Source organism: Pleurodeles waltl, chromosome 6 (genome assembly GCF_031143425.1).
Source record: "Pleurodeles waltl isolate 20211129_DDA chromosome 6, aPleWal1.hap1.20221129, whole genome shotgun sequence".
NCBI classification, from domain to species: Eukaryota; Metazoa; Chordata; class Amphibia; order Caudata; family Salamandridae; genus Pleurodeles; species Pleurodeles waltl.
The window spans coordinates 99,714,424-99,725,543 of NC_090445.1; the positions used below are offsets into that span (position 1 = coordinate 99,714,424).

Consider the following 11,120-nt stretch of genomic DNA (forward strand, 5'->3'; position numbering starts at 1 on the left):
AATCCACACCACATGGGGGGGAGATTCAAGACGGTGCTCGCCTATGGACCCCACTCCATTGAGCAACAGGTCTATGTAGCCGAGGATGGCCATGGCATGCTGTTGGAATGCGGAACCGCTGAAGAACTTGGCATAATCATGTTCATGTTCGGGGTCTACGAAGAGTACATAACCGAAATGCTAAAGGAATTCCCAGGCATATTTGATTGCATTGGCTGCCTGAAGGGAAAAGAAACCAAATTACACATTGACAAAACTGTCAACCGGTTGCCTTATGCCATTGCTGCATTGCATTCCATTTAAGGCCCCAAGTGGAAAAGGAACTCGACAGCCTTGAAGCAGCTGGCATCATCAAGAGAGTCACTGGGGCCACACCGAAGTGAGGATCTGCATTGACATGAGGTTACCCAATGCTACCATTGGAAGAGAAAGACACCTCACCCCACCATTGACGACCTAACCAGTGAACTGAGTGGAACATACTGGTTCTCAAAGCTGGATTTGAGGTCCGGATACCATCAGTTAGTTCTCGCAGAGAAATCACGATATATAACAACATTTTCAATGCATGTGGGACTCCGTCTATATCGCCGGCTAAATTTTGGCATCTCCTGTGCCGCCTAAGTGTTCCAGAATGTGTTACATGAACTCCTTGCCGACCTCCCTGGCATCCTAAATGTCAGTGATGACATTCTCGTACATGCCCACACCGTGCTAGAACATCATGCTCTCTTAAAGAAAGTCCTACAAAGGATCCAAGAATCTGTTCTAACCCTCCATCGCAGTAAATGAGAGTTCCTCAAAAAGAAGCTACACATTTTTGGTTATGCCTTCTCAGCCGAAGGTGTTTCTCCTGGTCCAGCCAAAGTCCATGACATCAAGGAAGCACCTCGCCCAACAACAGTGATAGAAATCCATAGCTTCCTAGTGATAGTCAGCTACTGCAGCAGGTTCATCAAGGACCTCACCCTGCTGACCCAGCCTCTGAGAGACCTTACGAAATCAGCCTTACCATGGAAGTGGGAGCCTGAATAAGACACTGCCTTCCAAGCCACAAAGGATGTGTTGTCAGCCGACACAATTCTGAGGTACTTTGAACCCTCCAAAGACACCACCGTAGCAGTAGACGCAGGTCCGAGAGGGCTAAGAGCCATACTACTGCAATGGAGAAGTCATGAGGACTGGACCCCAGTCGCCTATTCCAGTTGGTCCCTCACCACCACCGAGCAGATATACTCGCAGATAGAAAAGGAGTCAATTGCAATACACTGAGAATGCACGCATTTCCACCTCTACGTGTACAGACACCCATTCACTGTCATGACCGACCACAAGCCGCTGATCCCCCTCTTTCGAGGGACGGCATCAAAACCAACTCCTCGAATTGAGAAGTGGATGCTCCAACTCCAGGAGTACAACTGCCAAGTTGAATACTGCCCAGGGTCAAACATCCCCGCCGACTACCTTTCGTGACACCCAAGAACAGCCACCGATGAAGAAGAAGATGAGCCACCTTGCAAAACGAGTGCATCCAGAAGGTTTTAAATGCTGTCTGGACCAACCAATGGCAAAAGGATATCATCAAGTCATCCCTTGACGCCTAACAGACCAAGCTGTCCAGCTGGCCCATGCCGGTCATCAAGGAATGGTGAAAACAAAAAAACAGGCTACGAGCCAAAGTGTGGCTCCCTCTGATGGACGAAAAAGGTGGAAGCGCTCGTCAGATCATGTGAGTGGTGCCAGGCAGGAGGCAATCCCAGCCCCGGTGAATGCCGAACAAGGGCCGAAGCTGCCATGGGAGGTGGCAAGCCTCGATTTTGGAAGTCTCCCAGGCAGCAGACACATACTGGTACTAATTGATGACTACTCAAAGTATCCGGAGGTAGTAGAAGTCATCTTGTCGCTAACAGCCAGCGAAGTGATACCCAAGATAGAGAAGATTATAGCTACCCACGGTCTAATAAAAGAGCTGAGGACAGACAACGGGCCGCCATTTCAAGGACAAGAGATAGCGTCCTACCTTGCCTCAATAGGAATCATACACAAAAGGATAACCCCACTGGCCTCAAGCAAATGTCGAGGTTGAACAGATCATGAGAACTCTCAATAAAATAATCTGAATTGCCACCGCAGGCCATCAACCTTGCAAACTTGACATCTACTAATTTCTCCAAAACTACCACCTGACACCACGCGCCACGCCACACGCTCGCCAGGACACCTCTCTATAGGACGAGTAGTACAAGACTGCATTGCACACCACCCTGACTGGAGACCTTGCCCAATTGATGATAAGCAAACCTACAGGAGATGTGAAACAACAAATGGTCGAGCCAGTCAGAGCAAGAAGGCTATAACATCAGATCTCCAAGTGGGCGACAGTGTGCTGATGAAAGACAGAAACTCAGAGAGCAAATTCAGGCTGCCGTTTGAACCCCCTCCATGGACCACCGTACGGCACCAAGGCACCTTGGTAGTTGCCCAACAGTGAACTGAGGATATTGCCTGGAACATATCTGCATTCAAGCATTACTTCCCCGAAGGCCCCCTGCCAATTCCAGCACCCAGGGGCGATCCCTCTGCAGATGAACTTGAGTACTCCACCATAAGCCCCAGTTCATCCCCCACCCCGGATATGTTGCCGAATAATCATCCCAGCACAGACATAGCAAGGATCTGGCGATGGACCACCTCACCTGTTGGAAAAGCCGATCACGGACCGTGGCACCCTCACTAGATATTACCTCCTGTGAAACCCTGTGCCGTCACTCAAACTGCAAGACTATGTAACCTGACTCTGATACGAGCTCAGGCGCTTTGTTTGAGAACCTTTCGAGATCGCCAGTGCCATGGGTGACTTTTGTTCCCAGTGGTTCTGTTTTGTTTTGTTCAAATTTAGTAAATGGTAAACAAATGTAGTGCTGCACCAAGTGACGCAACTGGAGTGCCGCAGATACCATCTGGACTGTAAGGCGAGGGGAGCTGGAGCATACCCCCACGCCCACCGCAGTCATTCAGTTTGTGCTAAAAAATAAATGGGGGTGTGCCCGCTAGGCGTGGTCAGCAGAGTGTATCGGAACCCCGCCAGCGGCACATGCCGAAAGTTATGTTGGCTGTTCTAAGTATCCTTTTGCCACGCCGCGCGCTGCATAAGCCAGGCCTTTACCTGCACCCAGCGATGCTACACCCTGCACCGGAGACCACCGGCTCAAATTAAGCCCTGCATCAGTTTTTGCCGTGGCCTCAGCACTTCGGGTTGTATAACCAAGGGCCCGCTTTATATCTTGGCAGTAAGCATACTCCATTGCCATGACTGCGGTCCCTGGCAATACTTTCTAAATGCCCGCCAGGATGGCTGTCATTTATAAATCTAGTGGGATGTCCCTCTATCAGGGCGACTGAGTAATTTACTTCATTACCGTGGCGGAACAACAGAACATCTGCCAGAATATAAATCGGGTCCATAGTTTTTAGTGTGTTACAGAACATGATGTGGTCAAGGGTTTCAAAGAGCAGAGACCAGAAATATACTAGCTCTTTCGCCTGGGAAATGCTAGGGGGCAGAGGCTTTACTGGGAGTTGTCAATCCACTTTTGGGGTGCTGAAGTGCACGGGAAAGTGCTGGGTGTACTGGAATGTTTTGGAATGTGGTGGGTGTGAAGGGGGCGGTGGGTGTGTTATGTAAATACCGGCACATCCTGATGTCAGCAGAATGGTCGCTGACTCAAGGTCTGAGACCTAATTCCAATAACAACGTGCCCCGTCTCCAGGCTATCGACGCGTGAGCCTCCTGTCAGATATAGAACATTGCAGCAGAGCCCTGGAATAGCAGCCGCAGGCCTGTATAAGAGACAGGAGGGTGGGGGGAGCAAAAACACAGAGAGGGAGAGAGAGTTGACAGAGCCAAGGAACAGTTTCTCTAGGACAGGTGAACAGACAGGTAAACAGACAGGGTCACTGATGGGCCTGTAAGCAAAAACACAGAGCGAGACACGTACAGACAGGTGCAGAAGGAAAAAGTCACATCTCAAGAGGGGACACTGCGGAAAGACGGCCAGATAGAGACGGGCTAGAGGTAGGTCGCTTCTCAAGAGACCGGTGCAGACCGGCCAGAGACCGCTCGCTTCCCAAGAGACAGGTGGAGCTGGACCACAGGTTGATCACAAGAGGGGGCCTGTCACCAGAAGCACAGAGACAAGCACAGCCGGAATAAAGGCTGGTCACTCACATCCAAGGGGAATCGGACAGAGAAATAAACCAAACACACGTGAAGCCCTTTGAGAGACAAGCCGTAGCCTAAAAGGAGATCTTTCCGACAGAATAGACGGACGCCGCAGAGATGTCGGGGAACACTGTGGTCCTGCGGGGTGCAGGGATGCTCACGGCAGCAGAGCTGAGCTGCCAGGTGCAGGAAGAGAACACGGCCCGGAGGGAGTTGTACACGGCGGACTGGATGGACCTCAGTCTGTCCAGCAGACTAGAGAGCGGGTGAGTGGGGGCCTGTGAAGAGGGGCAGGGGAAGTAGCTGTGCGTGTGGGGTTAATAGTGAGTGACATGTGGGGTGAACGGGTGGAGGTGAGGAAGTGTGTGTTTAGGATAAGGCCAATATTTAGAGGAGCTTGGGACCAGGAGTGAGTGAGTATGAGTGAATGTGGACTTGTAAGATAGGCAGGGCAAGTGAGTAAAGGGCCATAGGCCTGAGAAACTAGTATGGAGTGTGAGTGATGTTAAATGTGAGGGGCAGTTAGTGAAAGTGTGGCTGATGGCAGAGTGTGGGTGAGTGAGCATATATTCAAGGAAAGAGTGAGTGTGTGTAAATGGGTGAGTTCAGGTCAAGTGAGTAAATGAATAAAGCAAGAACAGGTCGGTTTGCAGGCCGAGGGACTGTAGGGGGAAGGGACGGATGTTATGGTGAGTGTGAATGAGTGAATACGGGTGTTCTCTTATGTTATGTTGTGTTATGTGAACTTGTATAGCGCACAACGCATCTGGGAGGGTATCCTGCCACAGATTTGTGGCTCTTTATGATCAGTGAGTGAAGGTCAGTGAGACCAGGTCTCTGGGATGGGCAGGGGGCATGGGCCCATGAGTGAGGATCCATTGGATGGGCAGGAGTGAGCTAGGGTGAATAAATATTATGGAAATGTATTAAATGTCAATATCCATCAAAATCAGCACATAGTCCATTTGCTGCGCAGAGCTTTGTTGCTACCGCCAAGGTTTGCAATTAATGAATGCCACCACGATAAAAAAGGAAAGAAGCTGGTTTAAAACAAAACTGTAATAAGAAAGCACAGGACCAGACAATTAGGAAGAATACAGGTAATTATGAAGGTGTCAGGCCAGTTCTGTGGCGCCTGTGCAACACAGGTGCAGGCTGGCAACCCTTGTAACAACTATTGCTGTGCTCTCTTAAACCGCATGTACCTGATACTGCTTTCAGCTCAGTGAATGCCAGTGCCTTATTTTCAGGCTTGAGGTTCATAGGGTAACAGGGTTGAGCAGTCGAGGCTCACCCTTGGAGGATGACGTGGACATAGAATGTCTATTTCAGATGACACCTGTACCACTCGCGCGATACATATGTTGTCCAGGGAATGTTATTTCTTTTACAAAAAGTCAGTGGTGTGCTGTCCTCCAGAGGACCTACAGGTCTGGCATTATTAGTTCAGCTTTTTGCTGTTTGATTATTCCCAGTGGGAGGGTCATCTCCATGCACACTACGTTTGCTGGGTACCAGGGAAATATCACTATAATAAAAATAAAAATATAAATAATATATATAATAATAATATAATATAATAATATATATAAATAGGTGATATCACTGTTGCCTCTTAAAGGTTTACATGAGGGCCTGTGGTATACATGGGCTCTCAGTGATTACAGGTCAAATCACAGGGCGTCTCCAACAAGGTCACAAATCTGCCTCCTGACTCAGAGCTGCAGGGGCTCCCTGATGGACACCTCACAGGGTACTTCTCATACGCTCATCATCGGCCAGTGTTTATGCCACAGTGCCTGGTATACATCAGTGTCGAGACAGGAGTAGTGAGAAGAGTCCTGAAACTAGTGTCAGGACACCACTGAGTCTCTGGTGCTGTGTAGTTGTCAGATATGCAAAGAGGGTAACTCTCTCCACTGAGCCATCCTTAGAATTGGTGTATGGGGCATCTGTGGAGGAGTTCACTGTTCTACTCATCCTTCTCTCTAGCTGTCAGAATTTCTACCATCTGCTCACAATGGTGGTATGGATAAAGCCGCCTAATGTAATACACCCATTGAGTAACCTAAGCGAACAAAATAGTTTACCTTACTCATCTTTTCCAGAGGTTTTAAGGATCCGGTCCATTGTGGTCAGAACCCCTAGGTCAAACAGGCTTTACTGTCAGGACCTCTGACCACCTTAATACCCAGCCAGCCTTGATTTCTGATTGCAGATTTTCACAAGAGTTCTTGGCTTGCCTGAAGATTTTCCAAGTTCCATTAGGAAGTTCTAGAGTGCCCGGAGGACAAACCTTCACTTGTTTCAAGCTTACGGATCACTAAGCTTGTTGTAGTGCAACACATCGTACCATGTGACACTAGAAGTGACTAACCTTCCTTCCATGGGCTTGTGCCAGTGTAGGCTGTCACAACCCATTCAAAAGCAGGACATTCCAGTTGAGTCATCGTAAACTCTGATTTTCTGGGATGTCCAACATCAAGCAACTCTTGCAGCCCTGGTAGGCTCCTCAGGTCATGTATGTGGTCAACTACTGGAAGTGTTGAATCCCCCTCCCAAGAGGTAGGCAGGTCAGACCACAATATAGTTTCTTCTGTAGTCCCTAGACCAGCCCAGACACCATTGTGTCTCTAAATGACATCACTCTCTCAAAAATCTCCTCCTCACCTGAGTATGCAAGGGTGATAGCGCAGGTTTGCATGGTCATCGACTCCCACAAGAAACCAATTTATAAGATCATTCCCCATTAGGCAGTCTTTACTGGGTCTTTCTATAACTAAACCGTGACATCTCTGACCTTTCTCCTTATACTTAGCTCTATGTTGGTGACTGGATACTTACAACTTTCACATTTCACAGAGATCTGTGACAGCAGACTCCAGGACTGACCTTGGATGGATCTGCTTCAGTATTGTCAACTATAGTCTGACTTGTATCGGTGACCCTTGTGTAAGAAATTCTGGTGCCATCCACCCAGGCAGGTCCATGACAGTACTAGCTGTTGGGATGGACTTGAGGCTTGACTCCTCTTTTGCCCTCACAGTCACCCACAGACACTACTATTACTTTCAAGGGGCCATTCCGACAGCCTTCATCCAAACTAAAAAGTAAATTCATATCTGTGGTGTTGGAGGCATGATAAACATTGATGTTTGAGGTGGGTCGAAGCCTCACAATTCTTGCAGCCCAACTTAGGTATGGTGTAAATGCTCATGTTTACCCATTGCCTAGACATCTCTTACTTTACAATAGTGTTACATAGCAATAGTTTTCATAGAAGGGGGTGCTCTACTGTTGATTCGCACACTAGGTATCGATTTTCATATTGATAATTTCCAACTATATGACAATTTTGGCTTCCTAAGTTGTGCTTATAGATAGTTTCTCTGTTAAGTGGTGCTTTGCCATAAATTCTTTCTGTGAGATTTTCATTTTTTGTGTGCTTTCTGCAGTGAAATGGGGACTATGCTCACCAATAGGATGCGCTCTACTATTGTGTTTTACATTGCGTTCTAACTCTGACATTTTTATCCTTTCCTCTTCCCACAGCTGCTCCATGAGAGAACTCAATGATCATCGGAAGGAGACCTATGCTAAGTCTTGTGAGGTCCAGTTTGTGGTGCAGAGGTCCCCCTGGAACGTCATGAAGCTTGGTCGCCTTGGTGAGTTGCCAAAGAACTACCATCTACCTTACCAGAGGACCCTGCCACTACCTATTTTCAGCAGCAGTTTAGAAAGAGTGCCTACATCTCAGGAAAAGCACAGAATGATAGAACTGGAAAATACACCAAACCACTTGGGCTGTGGTCTGTTCGAGGACAAGAAGAAGATCTCCGAAATTACCAAGGATCTGCCCCCCATCCTGCAGCTTCCCCAGATGGCGTTTCAGATGACTTCCCTGGAGCAGTCCTTGTACCAAACCTTATCTCAGGAGGTGCAGCGAGGCTAAGAGGTGCTATGAGCTTGAGACCTATGCATGTGTTTTTGGTAAATGCCCTTAAGACTACCTCTGATGAAACAATGTTCCAGGAGCCTCAGTGAGGCAAATAGGCGCCTGCTGCTTCACATCTGTGCACATGTGGTTTGGGAGGGCATCCTCGACATGTCCACATCAAAAACCTTTTCCCAGGAGTCCCTCCAAGTCTGAAGACATTAGAAGCTTCCCTCATTCCCCTCACAGGAGGCCCACAAGGCTGAAGAGGCCAGAAGAAGAATTTAAAGAAAGCCTTCTTCCCTCTTGCCACCTAGGCTAAAGACACTAGAAGGATCCTATAAAGGAATCTTTCTTCCCTGCTTGCCCATCCAGGAGGCCCAGCAAGGCTGAAGACACCAGAAGGATCCCGTAAAAAACCCGCCTTCTTTCCCTCTGCTCCAAACCTCCCCAGCAGCGACACCAAAGCTGAAGCCACCAGAAGGATATAGCCATTGAAGCGGTCTTTCCACCTTCCACTGCCAGGAAGCCCACAGACACCAGAACAATCATTCAAAGAAAGCTTTCTTCTCTCCTTCCCTCCTTTTTCTAGCTCTCGTGACCATGTTAGTTAGGTTCTAAAAAACCCTGGGCCAGATTTACAAGGCCCTATCGCCACAGGAGCGTCACTTTCAGTGACGCTCCAGTGGTGCTATGCACTGCGCTGTATTTACAAGGTGGCGTTAAGCTACTTTTTGTGGCTTAACGCCACCTTGTAAATATGGCCCCTTTTCATGCAGCACTTTGCATGGAAGGAGAGTGCAATGGCTGTTGCTGTGGGCATCCCACAGCAACACCCTTTGCATTTTTACGTTACCCCAGATTTATGAGTTTTCGTAAATCTGAGGCAGCGCCAATATCTAATGCCACCCCGGGGGTGGTATTTGCATGGTGCAACGAAGAGAGAGGCTTTAATTCCGCCTCGTTTTTTTTGCGCTTTCTATGTGTGCTGCAGAATGCAGCACATATAGAAAAGGCAAAAGGCCATTGAAGATTGTTTTTGTGCAGGAAGGTGTCCTTTCCTGCATAAAAATATTCTCCCCCGCAGCGCAGCCATCCTTGCACCATGGCGCAAGGGTGGCTGCGTTGGCGCTCGGCAGCAATTTAGCACCGGCGCAAGGGGCAACACAGGGGTGTGCCATATTCTATTAAATATGCATATCCCTGTGTTTTGAAAATGACGGAGCGTGGCTATGCCAAATTTGGAGCAGTGTCACGGTCCGTCTTTTTCTCATAAATCTGGGCCCCAGTGTGTCTGCAGGATAACAACCACCACTTTCATGGTAACTCACCTAACCCATCGAAGAGATGAATCCACACATGAAGTTCAGCACTTTGTGCAGTATTGTGTAGACAAATTACTGAATTGGTAAAAGTTGTTTGACTGGAACACTGTGATGTTTAGAGAGGGCAACCTGTGAGCACTTCTGGCCAACCAAGCATACTCAGACACAGAGTGAGGGTGTCTCTACCATATACATTTGTTGCCATGACATTGCATGTGGTTTGTTAGGAGTGAGTGAATAAGCATATGTATATTTTATAGTTTGCTATGTAGGCACTGGCTCCCTTGGAATGATTTCAATATTTGAGCACAGTACACACATGTTTGGTCAGATTAGCAAAAGTCCTATGAAGCTGCGGGTTTCCACAAAGGTGTTGTGTACCCACTTAGGCTGCCTGGTCGGGGACTGGGATTGGGAATGAACAGGCAATGGTGTCATATGAAGACATGTCTACAAAAGGCTTGCAGATTGGCTGAAGGTTTGTATGAGCCTCCTTGAATCAGTGGTGCTCATTTGATGATCCTCTTTGTGACTGCACAGTGTTTTCCAGTTGCTGGTGTGAGGGCATTACATATGTAAGAAAGTAAACTAAGTTGATGCAATTTTAGATCTTCCTCTGTGAATGAGTCTCCTGATTTTGAGAGGCGTTCTAGGGGAGGTGTGTGCTTATGTCACTGGCCCCGAGGAGAAAGACTCAAATTATGTCTTGTTTCTCTTTCTATCCTGATTCGCCCAGTCCTGAGAGAGCTTGGTACATGAGGGGGCATGGAGAAGGTGTTTTTAGTGGGTTGAATTATAATTAAGTTGTACATTGAAATATCGACTACAGACACATCATGCTACCAAAATATAGAGGAATAAAATGTTGAGAAGATAAGAAGACATAGATAAGTATAGATTTACTATTCTTAGCTCCACATTTAAGTACCTTGAGTGTGTGTGTGTGTGTGTATATATATATATATACATATATATATATATATATCCACACATAGAAGTATACATAGCCAGAGATGTTAACTTATTACACATAATCAAAACATTCAATATATAAAGGCCCATATGTAGATGCTTGTATGTATATTTACAAACTTAGGCATTCATAATTTTACAGTTGATAAATAAAGTTTACAAAATGTTTTTTAATTCTCTTTTATTTATTTTACCCTTGTATTTGTAATTGTAATTGAATTTATATAGCACTTACTACCCATGATTAGGTGTTGAAGAGCTTTTCGAGTTGCATGATACTCTGAACCCAGAGGATTAGTGATGGTTTAGTATTTGGAAATATACGCTGCTAATTTGAGGGGTGGACCTGTGAGCCCCTTTGTGTGACCGAATATGATAAAGTAAGGATAGAGGAGGGAAGAGTGTAGATAGTGTCATTTGGGAGTTCATATTAGTTAGAAGAGGTTTGGGATGAGTAAAATGAGGGATCGAGGAGGGAAGAGTATAGAAAGGTTTATTATAGAGGTTATTGCAGTAAAATGAGGTTTGGGGTGAGTCAATGAGGGACAGAGGATGGAAAACCTATAAACAGTTACACAAGGGATCATAGTAGTAGAATGAGGTTTGGAGTGAGTCAAGGAGGGATAGAGGAGGGAAGAAGCAATAAAGAATATTAGAGACATCAAAG

At 46.9% G+C, this 11,120-nt stretch overlaps 1 protein-coding gene across 1 annotated transcript; it reads left to right on the forward strand.

The window, feature by feature from the left end:
* The first annotated feature begins 3,873 nt into the window (after positions 1 to 3,873).
* On the forward strand, positions 3,874 to 9,765 carry LOC138299285 (telethonin-like). Its single transcript, XM_069237445.1, has 2 exons — positions 3,874 to 4,488; positions 7,775 to 9,765. The coding sequence occupies exons 1-2, from the start codon at positions 4,340 to 4,342 to the stop codon at positions 8,172 to 8,174; spliced, it is 549 nt and encodes a 182-aa protein (XP_069093546.1). The 5' UTR covers positions 3,874 to 4,339; the 3' UTR covers positions 8,175 to 9,765.
* The last annotated feature ends 1,355 nt before the right edge of the window (positions 9,766 to 11,120 follow it).